Source organism: Onychostruthus taczanowskii, unplaced genomic scaffold (assembly GCF_017590055.1).
Source record: "Onychostruthus taczanowskii isolate IOZ18803 unplaced genomic scaffold, ASM1759005v1 scaffold45, whole genome shotgun sequence".
Classification (NCBI taxonomy): domain Eukaryota; kingdom Metazoa; phylum Chordata; class Aves; order Passeriformes; family Passeridae; genus Onychostruthus; species Onychostruthus taczanowskii.
In genome coordinates, this window is record NW_024502014.1 from 5,903,319 (window position 1) to 5,918,728 (window position 15,410).

Below are 15,410 nucleotides of genomic sequence, written 5' to 3' on the forward strand. Positions count from 1 at the left end.
TGCTGAGAGGTCCTGACCAGTCTCTGGGAGGACACACAGCCTCACCTCCCAGAGTCTCTGGCTGCTGCTCTGTGCAGGGCAGACCTTCACTGTGCAATGTGCACCTGGGCCTGCTGCCTGCTGTTCCCCCAGAGGCTTGTGTTGGTTTTCCATTCCCTTGACAGTGCAGAGGGACAGGTGTTGTTACCGTGTGCACCTGCCTGCCCTGAAGAGAGCCCAGGTGTGAGGCAGTTTGGGGAAGTCCAGGGTGGAGAGTTAGGTTCAGTTTCTGAGCTGCTGCTTGAGTTCACGATTTCAGGAGTGTCTTCCACCTCATTGCACTCAGAGTTTATTTTTTAAAAGAAAGCTTGTGTATTTGCAGGCTAAGCAGAGACTGCTTTCTCGTACCCAGGGGAGCTGGCAAAGCCAGCTTTTGGGAGAAGGAGAGCTGCTAATGGGACAGAGGCATTGGGCTGGGACTTGTGGCGGTTTTGACCACTGCCCAGATGTGCAAAGCATGTCTTGTGTGCCCTTGTCTCACCGCATCTCCCTCTGCCTCCGTTTCCACTTGAACAGAGATTAAAACCAGTTTCTTTCGTTTTTCTTTCTCATCTGGTTTTTGGATCAGGAAACGTCTCTTGCTGTGTTCAGTAACTGATCTTTGAGTAAAAGGGTTTTGTCCTTAGGAGTCCGAAATGCTGCCAGTGCATAAATAAAAGCCATGAATGGCAGACTGGTGGAGCAGCAAGCAGCAGGGCTCCCTGGCTTGGGGGCTGGACTCAGCTCTCTCTTCTTGCAGTAATTCTACCTGTCAACCCCGATTAACTCTGAGACTATTTCAAAGGTTTGGCAAGAAGGGAGGATTTCCCTCCTTTCAAAATAAATATATTAATTTTGTATTTTTGAAGTAAGCACAGACAAACAATCCCTGTTTAGCTGCTCCTGCAGCAGAGACCTTTCATTGGGTACCGAAGGCCCATTTGAGCTCTATGTCATTTAAGACTCTTTTCTTAACCTAGCTACCTCTCTCAAAATCGAAGTCCTGTCTCCTGTTGAGCATGTGTTTTATCAGGTGGCTTCAAGCACAGACCTGAGGAGGTGATGCAGCCTTCAAAACCTTGTCTTATGCAGCCTGTTCAGGCCTCAGGCTTCCTTTGAGAAGAATCTGATAAATTGAGGAGGGAGCCACAATTAATCTTCCCCACAGTCATCCCTTAACCTTTTTGCTGTTACACTTGATGAGTCACTTTGTAATTTCAGTAGAATTTCACATTTTCAATGTATTTGGTTCCTGTTTTACCACAATGACTGTTTTTGTACATTTGGCATATGAGAGATTATGACTTATTTATTTATACACTTAATGGAACTATTGGTGCTGGCTGATTCTTTTTTGCCAGGTTCATAGTTTCATAATGTTTGACAAATTTGCCAGAACTTTCTCCTTTCCTTTCTTTTCTGCAAGGAGATCTAGTTGAACTTCTTTTGAATTGCAACCATCAAATGTATTTTGGTGAAGTCTAAGAAGCTTTCATGAGCTTTCCTGTGTCTTGAATTTGTGACTTTCCAAAATTACTTCCAGTGTTTTTCTGCTAATAATATTTGTATGTAAAGCTCTGACTATCAGTAGTTAGTAAGCACAGCTATTTTTCCCGTGTTCCGGTTTGGATTGATACATTTTGCAGTCTCCATTCTCATTCTGTCTCATTTCTGTTTGTGCAGTGCTTACCTGCAGCCCTATCCCAAAGCACTGTGTGTGTCAGGGTAGCTGTGTGCTCTGCCCCAGAGCAGGCTGCCTGCCAATGGTCAGGGCAGCTTTTTGGGATGGATGAAATACCCATCTCTTTCATGGCTTCACTCTGAATCATCTGCCTTAAATTTAAGGGTACAAAAAGTGTGTCTCAACTGCATTGAAATTAGATTAAGAGTTGCAGGATTAGCTCTTCTGCATTTTCAATTTGCCTGTGGGTTTGAGGCCTGTGGGGATTTAAGCACATAAATAGGATTTGTGCCGCGTGTTGGTCAGTGCAAGGTAGGGCAGGGCTGGCCACGGCACCTCTGGAGAGGTGCTGCAGGTGCAGGAGGGGCTCTGCCCAGCCTGCCTTGGGCTCTGTGCTCTGATCCCACATCCCTGTGCTGGAACCAGCTGGGAGCTCTCTAGTGTTTATGAAGTCTCCCATCCCTGTGGTGGAAAAGCTGACACCTTGTGTCTCAAATCCAGCCTTATTGCCGAGCTTTCCGTCTGGTGTCTTGTTTCTCACCAGGTTTCTTATATCAGCCCTTCCTTCAGATGCTCACCATATTTTCCTCTTCAATTCTTTCACTTTCTCCAGCACTCCCCTGTTGTAAACTTTATTTTCCATCCTTCAAAGCCTTAGTTCTGTGTCTGGCTTTCTACTCAAATCTCCATTCTGCATGCTAAAGTGTCATGTTCAGGTCCCTGCTTGATGGGCTTCAGTGTTCACCGAATGTGATTTGACATCAACTTGTCTGGAAAATATTGCACTTACATTTTTCAGAAAAAGATACCCTGAGATATTTCTGTAATAATTTCAATGAGAGTCTGCCTGCAGGTAATGGGGGACTTTGAAAATCTCAAGTGAAGCAGAAGTTTGTGCATTTGATGCTTTGCTTAGGAGATCATGGAAAAAAATTAGTGCAAGATATGTAAATTTAACATTTTTCATAACAAGTATAAACAATGAAAGGGAAAAAGTCCTACTCCTGTTTAATGGCAATACTGAGCTTTCAGGCTCATTTAGAGCTGGAAAACACTGTTCGTTCATCAGATAAAGAGATCGGAGTTAGACTTACCAGCTAATTTTTTTGCCTTCATTATGAACATAGAGAAGTAAAATTCTGCTTGATCTCTGCTGTCCTTAAATGGGAGTTGCACAGCATCTGGGACAATTAACTCTGATGTATGTAAGCTTTTTTTTCCCCCTTAACTGAAAACACGTGAACTTTGTCTTTTTAGGCCCTCCATCTGCTCCCCAGCACCTGATTTCCAATGTCAACGAGACCTCAGTGAACCTGGAGTGGAGCCCCCCGCAGAACAAAGGTGGCCGGGAGGACATCTCCTACAACGTGGTGTGCAAGAGGTGCGGGGCGGGCGAGCTCAGCCGCTGCCGCTCCTGCGGCAGCGGGGTGCACTTCAGCCCCCAGCAGAACGGCCTGAAAACCACCAAAGTCTCCATCACCGACCTCCTGGCACACACCAACTACACCTTTGAAGTCTGGGCGGTGAATGGAGTGTCGAAGCAAAACCCCAGCCAGGACCAGGCTGTGTCAGTCACTGTGACAACTAACCAAGCAGGTAGGAACATAAACAGCAGTTCCCTTCCTGTCTCTGCTGCCTGGTTTTTAGGAAAGTTGTGATTTCCATTACGTTTAGCATTAGCAAATGAATGCGAGGAGCCCTAAGATGTGTAACTGGGTCAAACCCTTATTTTCTGGTGATTTATATGGATAGTTTAAATGCTTCAGAGGCAGGGAGAGAGGAGGGTTTGGGTGCTGTGTCTGTCTGGGAGCAGGCTGTGCTGCAGCACGCAGGCAGGACACTGGGAGGCATTCTGCAGAAGCACAACAGCACGGCTGCCCTGATCCCTCCTGGCCCATCAGCACCTCTGCTCCTTCCAGGGGACACCCTGTACAGGGACACGAGGATGTCCTTGGTGTCTGCAGAGGGCAAAATATGTGCCTGGGGAGCACAGGGTTGTGCTCCTGCCCCCCTTGAAAAAGGGCTGTGTAAGGCTCAACGAGCGGAGCGGAACGTTTGGGCGCCTGCTCGCCTGCCTGCTTGCTCTCCTCTCCTGGAAAGTCAATTAGATTCTGTCCCCTTGTTAAATAAATACCTCCTTAACCTGCTGCTGACAATGTTTCAATTGATCAGAGCTGGCATTGCTGTAGAAATCCTATATGAGCTTTCAACTTCATGCTGACTGATTTTTGCGTTTCATTCATCTGGGAGAGCGAAATACTATTTCTGTGTCTACAAGATTATTTCAGATACCCTGGGCAGCTCTGCTTTTTTGGTACCCCAGGCTTGACCTAGTAAGGGCAAAGGCTGCAGAAGCAGATTGCCATTTCGTTTTGATGCTAATTTGTTTGATCTTTTTCTTTAATTCCATAAAAACATTTCTTAGTTTGCAGCCAGCTCGGTTTTAACACACAAGGTTCCAGTTGAATTTTTAATCTAATGCACAAAATTATATACATTTGAATATGACACTCTTCGAAATGCAAATGAGATATCCAGACTGTCAGACTGGCTACAAGACCGTCAAACCTGTTATCTGATGGCTCAGAGTGCTGATTGCCTTCAGGTCCCACAGATGTTGCAGGCATTCAGCACCTCGGAGCGTAGCTCACAGGGTATCATTTATTACCAGGCTTACAGTGTATGAGACAATATTAATATTGCATATTTTGATAGGACCAGACCATATAAATATTTTGAGTTCTGTTTTCTAGTAGGTGTGTGTGTGAAAAATAGGTAGCCATAGTCTAAATCTGAGAATTTTAGCTGTAGTCCAGGACATGTCAGTATCACCAGTGAGAGATACATTCAATTTTGCAGTGACAGTTACAAGCGAAATTGTCAAGTCCATGCTGAAGCGCCTTTGAAAATCTGGTCCAGTGTTTTTTGTTCTTCATATACAGTTGACAGCATCCCTTTTAAATTATGATTCAAAAATTCAAGCCATCATTTTGCCTAGTGAAAAGAAGACTAATAGAGAGCAGGGGCTATTAGGGAGTCTTGGGAGAAAGCCGTGGGAGAGTGCTGTCATATGCTATACGAAAAGAGAAGGTTGAGAACAGCAGCAGGGACAGTGTTTTTGTGCTCTGAATGCCTAGCAAAGAGAGTATTTCTGACTGATTTTGGCATGTGTAAGGATTAGTGGATGCATATATGCATGAATAAGTGAGCGGGATCCATCTACCGTGTGAAAATTCTACCATCTTATGCTTTTATATGCAAACCAAAATCTGATTGAATATGCAAATAAGAATTGATTTTGTTTATTATCCATGAGTAGTATTCTTCCCATCAGGAAATTTGTATTTTTGCCAACATTTCCAATTTCGAAACATGCCCAGTTTATCAAATGCGTCAGAGGGATGGAGAAAATTACACTGGTATAAATGAAAATTAACTCCAAGGTGCAGTGTTCTCCATTCTTCATACAACTTTGTGGTTTCTGCTGCACAGAAGATCTAAATAGAAATGTGTGGCCTAAACCTACTGATCCCAGCTGAGATAAATAGCCTTACATATGCAAATTGTCCCATTGATTTTGGTGAAACTGCTTGCTTGAGTAAAGGTTTGTAAAGTTAGACCCTTGGGTTTTACAAGTACTCATCTGTTTAATCATTTTAAATGTGTGTCTGGGGTGCATTAAAATCCTTGTGCCACTAATTTTCTTTCACTGTATTTCATTATAAAGAAATCATGTTATGATGGTGAACTGCCACAGGCTTGGTTTTCATCTTGCACCTTTCTTACACTAATGTAAAGCTGCCTTGGTTTCTTTAAGGCAATTCTAAATTCAAATTAGAGCCAAGCCCCTCCCTTAATATCACTTCTTCCCTGTTTTACTAATAAAAATGAAGCCACCAACATCTAAAATTTGTAAATTAATTCATTGGTTGTGCTCTCTATGCCTGTGCTTGATATGAGAAAAAATGCTTTCAATATGGGGAGTTTTTAATAATTCTTTACATGTGTGCAGTGCTTTTGGGTTGTCTTCTGGAGAATTTGCTAGAACTCTTTGCAAGAGGTGCATCTCTGAGTTAAATTCAGTAAAAATGATGAGTATGCAAGAGACTAGGGAATTTTTCCTCAAAACACCTTCACCTTCCAAATATGCAACCATATAATGTGAAGAAAATAGGCAGAAATTTTCCAAGCAGTTTCTGATGTGAGGATCAGGAATCCGAGTGTCTGTGTTTGCTTGCCGTGGTGCCAACCCCCATGGAAGGTGTGCATTTGGAGACAGGCAGAAAGCAATGAGAAATCACTTGTGGTATATTCAGCACAAAATTCATGGAATGTATTGCAGGGACATAAAAGGTGCAGTTGAAAAGCACAGGTGGGTTTTTGTTTGCTTTTGTCGTTTTACTCCTGAGATAATGAAATGAGGCAGTTGACTTTCCACTCTTCGTTTAGAAACTCTTTTCAGTTTCCGATACTATAGAAAAGTGTTTAAATGAGAATAAGATTTGCCATTCAAAGTAGGATCAAAAATCGTTTGAAAAAAGTATTTTTTCTGCTTCTTTGGAAAAGGTATTGGTTTTAAAATTTGCCTTTTTAAAGAAAAAAAACCTAATTTTCAGGCTTTGAAGCACGTGAAAATTTCTATCTCCTAGTGAAATACTTCAGTGTTATGACATTTTAAGAATTTTGATTTAATTCAGCTCATTGTTCTGCATGTTTAGTGTTATTTCTTTGGGGTTTTTTTTGAGTTGGGAACCATTACTCTTTTTTGATATAAGATTTAAAAAATAGAAAAAGCAAGGATGGAACACTGAGCTGATGAAACTTGGAGCCAATGTCCTTAGCACACTGAGTAGTGCAAGTGCTGATATTGGGGTCTCACCACTGGTAGTGGTGGCTTTTGGGATTTCACTTTTCAGTGAAATGAAATCAGTGCTTTGTCCATCTTTAAAAAATTGTGAAATGATTTGTGGAAGAAATGCAAGCCAGCAATTCTCATGTGATGCTGCTAGGAGAATCCAGTTCCAGTGAGGAACTCTATCAGGCTGTTGACTGAGTAGCTCAGAAATCTCCAGGCTTCGTGGGTGTTTTTTTTTTTTTTTTTTTTTTTTTTTTTATTTCTGCTAAGGTTAATGCTGCGAAGCTGTTCAAAATTAAAAGAAAAGCTCTCAATAAAAAGATCTTGTTCACAGCGTTCAGGAAGCTTGTGTGGTTTTCTTTTGAAGATGCACTGAGCAGTTTATATTTTTAGTAAGAATGAACCAGCTGAGCTGTTTGTGTCCAGCCTGAGAGGCAGGTTCCCTGCTCAGTCCCCCTGTGTGCCCATCCGAGGGGGCAATGCCACAGGGACAAGGTTTTTGCATGGATGCTGAAGGCATTTGTAAGGCAGGAGAGTGGTGTGGGGGGCAGAGCCTACACAGGCTTAAATGAGATTTAAAATCCAAAAACTCATTTTCCTGCTTGTTTGGCTCCCTTTGTTTTGTTTGCCTTTTATGAAGGATGGGTGTCCTGCTCGCTCCTGTGCTTGTAGGAGTCAAAGCGGTTGATATTTCTGAATAAACAACCTGCCTGGTGATTTGTTACCTTGTTAGGTTACCTTGGGTTCTGTGTTTCCTTAAGTGGATCAGCAGAGCTGGATGGATGCAGGATGTGCCAATTAGGATGAAAATACAGTGTATATAAATAAACTTACTTCTTCTCCCATTGCATCACCCTGGATGTTTTCAAGCTGCCTGTGCTCAGGATCAAGAAATGATCTTTCTGGAGAATATCTTGGGCTCTCTGTGCCGGTTATTCCTGCTCCTGTTGTCCCTGCTCTGCCCAGCTCCTCTGTGTGTGCAGTGCCCCTCTCCTGGCCTGTGCAGCTGTGTGCTCACTGTCCCAGAGCTGCCCCATCCCTGGCAGAGCAGGGGGCTGGCAGTGCTGCAGTCCTTGCCCCTCTCCTGAGTGCTCCCCAAATCCTGGACCTCAGAGCCCTGCAGTGCTGCAGTGCCCTTTCCAGGCAGGAGCTAAAATGGGTCACGGTGCCACCAGGATTTCAGCACCCCCAAGAAGATCCATGGGAATTGAGTATTCTTCTGGGACAGGCTGCAGTTGTGGTGAGCCCAAAATACTGACTTCCAGTGCAGGGAAGGGAAATGTCAGCTGTTACTCAGTTTTATTTAGCCTTTAGGTTTGTTTGTTGTTTATGTTCTTAATTCCTTTACTAAAATGAAAAAAAAAACCCAAATCTGAAATATCCCAATCCCTTGAGGAAGCTGATATTTTAAGTCAAGAATGGCAGGGGTAGTAGGGGAAGAATTGGGAGTTATGACTCATAAGTTCTACTGGACTTTTTGGTAGGGGAATAGATATTCCCATTTTGCATTTTGGTGGGTCTTCTTTGAAAGCCCACGTTTCCTTTCAAACGCTGATTAGCATTCCTCACGTGTTGTACAGAGCAGCACAGAAAATGCATATAAGGTCTTACATTATGCCAGTGTGGTTTAGCCTGTGCTGAGCTACATTTGCAGTCAGTAAAAATTCATGGACATATATTGCTCTTGGTCAGTGTGCACTCCTCGTGTCAAAAAAATAATAGTTGCTCAGGCAGATCAAAAGCAATGCATGCCAAGGTCGGGAAAGCCAAGGATTTTAGTATTTTCTTTCTAATGCACTATTTTGCTGGATATTTTTAACTTACCTATGAAGAATTGCTCTGTAGTGAAACATCAAAAGACATTGTTAAGTAGGTTTCAGTCACAGAGCTTTCTTTAGGTGACTGCATGAACAACCTTAAAATACTACGGCAAAATAAAATTAACTGTTACTCTGAAGGTTGATCAATCCATCTGATTCTCTAAGCTCCCTCATGTTCTTTGACTAAAATCCTGGTTTCAATACAAGTAATAGTAAATCATTTCTGTTTGCTGAGAGTGAACATAACATTTTTTGATTTTATGTGTGGTGATATTTATGTGCATATTAAGAATCTTATCAATAGGGAGGTGCTGAAGGAAGTTAATTTTGATTTTAAAAATTGCAAGGTCTCTAGTCAATCAGACTGCTAGTTTTATGCTCAGCTCTTGCAAAAAACTGTTCTTTTTTTAATGCAGTCCTGGTGAAGAGCTGTTTATTGTTGTGTTGAAAGATAATTTTTGAAGGGCTGTATAACCCTAAGGAAGACTTCATCTCCAAATAGCCGGCAAAGGAGCTCTATGAATGTGAAGACAGAATTCATCATACACTCATGTCATAGTTTCACAGACCCTATGAAATAGTGTAAGCTGGCAAAATAAGTAATTTTCTGTGCTGGCATCCCCCTTTCCTAGTGCCTGGTGAGGCTGTGGGGATGCTCATGCACATCAGCTCGCCAGCCCGGCCCCTGCCGAGTTCCTGGGGGTGATGTGGGGATGGGGCTGTGCTGTGGGGTTTTGTGGAGGGAAGGATTAAGGTGCTGGGCCAGGCTGTTCCTCAGGAGTCTCTGGACCTTTGGAGAGTGTTGAGGTGACATCCAGCCCGAGGGCCCACCTGGGAGAGGTGCAGGAGGGTGAGTGAGTTCATGTCACTGCCCAAGCAGGGGAGCCAGTGGCACTCCAGATGCTGGGCACAGCTGGTCTGCCTGTAGCCTTCACAGGCATCCAAGAGTCAATTTATTTCTTTATTTTTATTCTAAGTACTTGCTACCAGCACAGTCCCACCCTTTCCAGTTACTTGTTCCCCACAGCCAAAGGATACAAATAGCCTGTTCCAGTAGTCCTTTTTCACAAACCCGTGAGGAAACTCATGCACGTATCTGGGTGTGTATAAACAGTCACAGCACCCTGGCCACCCAGTTCCCAACAAACCTGATTTAAAATAATCTCTTGGCAAACATCTGGAAGTGTGCCAGCTGTCCAGAGCATGGGAAGTGTGTGTGATACTACTGGCTGCTTTCTTTTTTCTGTACAATGTCAGGGTAATGGGAAAGGGGAGCTGCAAAGGGGTGTTCTTACTTTGCTTTAGGGTGTTTGTACTAAGGATGATAGACCAGCAATCTCCTTATTCCCCAAATGTAGCTGTGTCAAGCCTGAATTTAGTAGGAAAGAAAATCAAAACTAGTAAGCAAGGACTTGGAAAAGGGGTGATCCATGAGCATGATGCTCTCAGTGATTTCTTACAGCATCTTGCAAAATTCCAGGGTAATTATATGCAACTTTCTCATTTCAAATCTAAATGAGTGGGGTTTCTAAGGCTTCACGTTTTTTGCTAGACGTGAGCAGTGATCCCCCCTGCACATTGTGCAAGCAGGAGGGTTGGCACAAGCTGTTGTTGGGTTTTATCTGCCCTGATCAGTGAGGTGACCTGCCAGGACGTGCAGGACAGCCTTTTCTTCACCTGCCTTTCCTTCCCCTGCTTTGGCTTTCAAAGGGACTTGTGTTTTGGCTTTGGACATCTGAAGATTTACATTGACAGGAGTTACTGTGAAGATTTCTGCAGTAAACCAAACGGTGTATTTTGGGAAACCACAGATCTTTCAAATATTAATGGAGTGGGAGATCCAGAAAGAAAAGTGATCCTAATGCTAGAAATTTGGGAATTGTGTGGAACTGAACAGTGGGGAGGGAATACTTTTGAATGGGCAAATTTCAGCATTGAGCATGAGATTTCTCAGAGTTTTGAAGATGTCATGTGTTGACTGCTTCAGGTTTCTTCTGCTGCACGTTTAATTATGTGTGTAAGTTTAAGTGTCTGAGTAAGGAGCTTCTCCAAGCTGGCAGATGCAAGTGGGAGTTTCTTCTTAACAACTCCGTGTTCTTGCAGAGGCTTTAACTGATGGTCTGTAATAAATGTGTAGTTATAGGCATACGTGCTCCCATCTTAAAAACAAAACTGGGAAAACTATTGTTGAGAAGGATTAAATTATTATTTTAAGGTAACTGCAGCATTCCACAAAGAAATAATAATTAAAATAACAACTGCCTGCTTTCTGGCAAAGCTGTCTGCACCACCCATTTCCATGAATTTGTATTCAAGGTGGGGGATACAAGTCTTGGTCGGAAGGAAAAAAAAAAAAAGTACTTTCTAAAGATCCTTAGTAAATAACCAGCTTCAGGGTTCAGTGAACAGCTTAGACAAGCTGCATGTCAGATAGAGCCAAGATGTAATTGCAGATTTAAATAAAAGTTTGGTCACTTTTTTTAAAAGATCTCGTGGTTTGCTATGGAAAATGGAAGTTAGTTACACATCCTCCTAGGGAAAGAGATGCTTAATTTCAGCATTGGTTAGTGTTGATCATATTTAAGTCATTTAAATTTACTTCAAGGAGGCATAAAATTCTGGTCTCAGTGATGTTGGTACAGATGAATAATCACCAAACTGACACAGATGGAGATGCAGTCCTGCAGCTTTTATTTGCCCTGGACTATTTAACTGTGTGCTCACTTTCCCTGGCAGCAAACTGACATTTCCCATTCATGGATCTTGACAATTGGTGTGAGCACTTCCCTTAAACAACTGGAATAGAAATATTTTCATGTGGAAGGAGAATTTGCCCAAGAATGTTTGTGGCTACTAAATGTTTAGATGGGCTTCTAAATTCTCTAGTTGTTTTTGCAGCTGACTAAATAAATTGGAAAGCAGCCAGAGAGACAGCAGAGTCCAGTCAGTAGTTCAGCAACAATAAAAGGCTTCGGAGAACTTTATCAAAGCTTCCATTAACCCCCTGCTGATGTCCTCAAACAGGATTTTTTTGAGAGAGTAGAAACACAAAAGCTAGGCTACGCAACTGCCCCTGTGTGTCCATTCACAGTTTTTAAATCCACACAGTTACTAATTAAAATGCCATGCAGAGTAGCACAAATAAACATCACTAGTCCCTGAAGCCCAAAAGTTTCTGCATTGGCTCATAGTTTGGGGGGCAGGATGCTGAACTGACCCCAAAGGGTGGGTGAAGCAACCCATTCTGGTTCAGATATTCTGTCCTTGTGAAATGTGTGTCAAGTCCATCCATATGCATGAAATCCCACTCCCAGAATGCCATCCCAAGGCAGCCCGTTATATTTTATTTATGTGTTACACAGCGCTGTGCTAAACCGTGAGGGCTAAATAGAGCTGTGGCATGCCTGCTGGCTCCCTATAATCATGTTTGCCAGCTTCTGGTGGACATCAAAATGCTGAGCACACGAGTGAATACTGCTTCTTTCACTGAGAAATGTCACTTCAGATTTAGCCCCACGTGTGAACTGGTGTGCAGGCAGCGCTTTATTATCGTGGCAGGGCTCCAGTGGGCGTCCCCTCCCAAACAAAGTGGGAGCCTCTCTTTGCATCCACTTGAAGGATTTCATGGCATCTCCTTAGATTAAGATAATCTGTCTTCATTACTAAATTCAAGAACCAGAGCCCCAGAACTTGGAGTGCGCTCTGAGAATGGATTCAGGGTCTCTGAAAATTGTGGAATTTGGAAAAAATTTGGAAACTGGCGATAACAAAAGTTGACTGTGGTTTTGTGTTTGCTTTTTAAAATGCAGTCAAAAGAGGTGTAGGAAGCTCAAGCATTTGTATTTTATTCCTGTGGTCATTTGTATTTCAAACTGTCCCTTATGGAAAAATCCTACTGTTAATTTGAAAGGAAACGATAGCTTTTGTCTCAGCCTTCTGAACTGTTCCTGCAGAGTTTATTAGGACTCTTATCCCTGCTATTGAATTCTATCACCTAGTCTTAAAAAGACAATTGACTGATTCTGATTTTTTTTTTTTTAAATTCTTCCACTGCTCCATAAAATATCTTTGGTTTTGCCTGTATTAAAATCCACTGAAAGCATCCATAGATTATTTCAGCCAGAAAACCCCTTAAACTGTGGTGTGTTTTGGACAGAAATGTCTTCCAATTCCACAGATTACCAAAGGCTAAAAGGAAAGCACTGGAATTTTTAATTAGCTTTTTATTCTTTTTAATTTTCTATGTTGCCGTTAAGTGGTCTTATTGAGAGATAATAGAACAAGACAGTTTTGACTGAGCAAAATAGGAAAGTATAGTGGGCTGGAAGAGGTGTCTGGTATATGAATTGAGTTTTGTGTGCTGTCCCATTTATTTTAGCAAACAAATCAAGGCATGATCTGGAGACAGCCCCGCTACAAGGGCTCCCTGGGAAGATTGTGCTTGTCTCGGTAACAGACTGCGTTCTTTAAATCTGTCCTCTGAATCAGCCCCAATTTATCTTACCAGCATAAAAGGGAATGCAGATGGAGTAGCCACAGCCTCCCTTACAGTTTATCAGGATATTGTGCATGCACATAAATAAGGCAGAAAGTGACTGGAATGTGTAAGTGGCTGAGTGTTAAATCCCATGTTTTTCAAGCTCCCTGGGCATGGAGCAGCCAAGGGGAGTCCTGGAGGAGCTGCAGGGTTTGTGGGTTCTCCGTGGCACTCCAGATAGGGGGTGCAGACCCAGTGGTGCCTTTGCAAGAGGTCAGTCAGTGTCATCCTGTCTGCTGGAACATGGGACTGGAGACAAAGGTCCAAACTCGGAATACAGACCAGTATGTTTGACTGCTGCACAAGTTATTTTTTTCATGGGCTTTTATTTGCCCAGACTGTATCTCAGTACTCTTCCAGGACATAAATCTGGCTGGTCTTTGTTGACCTGTACAGGTCAACATCCTCATAACCTCATAAGGTTATTTATTTTTTAAAATTTTTATTTATTTATTTTTAGGATTGAAATTTTTCAGACTTTGTAATGGCACTTGCATTGCACAGGAAACCAATTATTCTCTGGAGTTTTTTACACTGAGGCAATCACCTTTAATATTTAATTGCTGATTCCACTTGGGGTTTTTCCAATTGACACAATTTTAGAACAAATAATGCACTGGTTTTCAGTATCCAGCATAAAACCAAAATAATGAAACCCCTTTATAAGTTTAATTATGTGCCACCTATGATGTAATTGGCTACTGACATCATGAACTAAGATTTTAATTTTAAGGTTTATGTGTTTCAGGAAGCTTAGGACTCTTCCCCAGTTTGTACCTCATCACTTTTTTTTTTTTTAATGAATGGCAAACATAGGTAATTTTGCTTTTTGTAGCAACACTATGTGCAGAGTTTTTTCTCTCTCATCGGGTCTATTAATGATTTTTAATTTCCTGAACAAATCTGCCCGTTGTGAGTGAAGGAAAGGGGGTTTAATTCAGTTCCAGTGGAAGGACCTGGAGGGAGAGCTCCAAGTGCGAGTTAAGTGTGCTTAAGGTCTGATTCTCTGTGGTACTTTCCAAAAGCACAGAGTATCTTTGTTCCCTGGAGAAGAGACACTTTGATGGGGAGCATGGCAGAGTGTTTTGCAGCATCCTGCAAGAATGAGGATCTCCAAGTGCTGTCAGAGCAGTGTTCTTCACAAAGTGCTACTAACCTGAGCCCAGGACACCCAAACCTTGATTCAATCATTTCTCAATAGCACAGAGATGGTATCATGTCGAATCCATCTAACCTTTGTACAGAAGTACTTCACTTGAGTTCCAACTGCATGCTCTGAATATCAGCTACAATTAAAATTTATAGCTTATGTTCAGCTGAAATGTGAATACATAAATGCAAACCTTCTGCACCAGCCTCTTCTGTGTGATGGAGCTGAAACTAAATATGGTCGAAGTACCTTACCTTTGGTGGCTTTGAAACAATTTATGCTCTCAGGTGTTAAGGTGGGAATTGTGATTGTTGTCGAGTGAGTCCTGGGTTTGGATTGTGTTGGGTGCTGCAGGCTCAGGAGGGCATGGCTCAGACCCAGCCTGCAGCAGCTCTTGGAGCTGTGGATCACAGTGGAAGGAAAATGTTTATCATTTTATTACTTTTTCTTCCCCCAAGAATCTTGCCATTTCTGACTTTAGATGATTTAGATGATTGATCTGAGCAACCCAAATGGCAAAGTCTAAGTCTCTGCTATTACTGAAGCACTTCAGAAGCCAGGATGAGGCAATGTGGCCAAATCTCTTTATTAAAATAGCGAATGCTGCTTTAGCAGAATGACTCATGCCATTTATTTATTTATTTAGTTTAGAAGATACTTCAGTATTTCCAAGGCATCTAAGTGGCAAACAGGGCAGAGGCTTCTGTTTGTCTGGATTTTAAAAAGGCTTTTAAGCAGCACTTTTTGCAAAATCTAATATTCTCAATGCTGAAGGTAAGTGACAAAGGACGTTATTTAGCACATGTATATACATCATCTAGACATCCATGCTTCAAGTAAATAAGAAGTAACTGTGTGAGAACCAGGGAGAGCAGCGTTAGGAAATGTGTTGCCTTGGGTGCCAAATCACACATTTGCCCCATAATGGATTAAGCTTTATACCATAGCTGTTGGGGTAAGCACATGCTCAGGTGACTTGGTGGTAAATATAAGAAAGGACCAGGGAGCAGGAGTGAGGCTTTCTGTTAACAGATACAGACATGGGGCATCAGGTGAGAGCTGTCCTATGACAGGGTTCCCCCTTTGGGCTATTACAACAGCAGGGTCAGTATTTTTTATGTTGTTTTATGGATTATTGAAACACTGTTGTAAGAGGCTTGAAAGCTGTGCACAGCAAGTGGTTTGCAGGGCACAGATACAGTCGGTTATTTCATTGGTTCTGTGCAATTTAGGAGCAGCTCTTCCCTTCTTGTGTGTTGACTCAGGATATGTGTGTGAAACATTTCTTAACTGTGGGCAGGAGGATGGCAAAATGAAGGAGGAGTAGCTGGATGGTTGTTTGACTTGAG

General features: G+C 42.4%; 1 protein-coding gene across 1 annotated transcript in view; it reads left to right on the plus strand.

Moving 5' to 3' along the window:
• The window catches only part of EPHA4 (EPH receptor A4), a 105,135-nt gene that overhangs the window by 54,100 nt on the left and 35,625 nt on the right, over positions 1-15,410 (plus strand). The window contains exon 5 of the mRNA XM_041414409.1: positions 2,957-3,295. Within this exon, the coding sequence (XP_041270343.1) occupies positions 2,957-3,295 (339 nt within the window). The remainder of the gene's footprint in view (positions 1-2,956; positions 3,296-15,410) is intronic.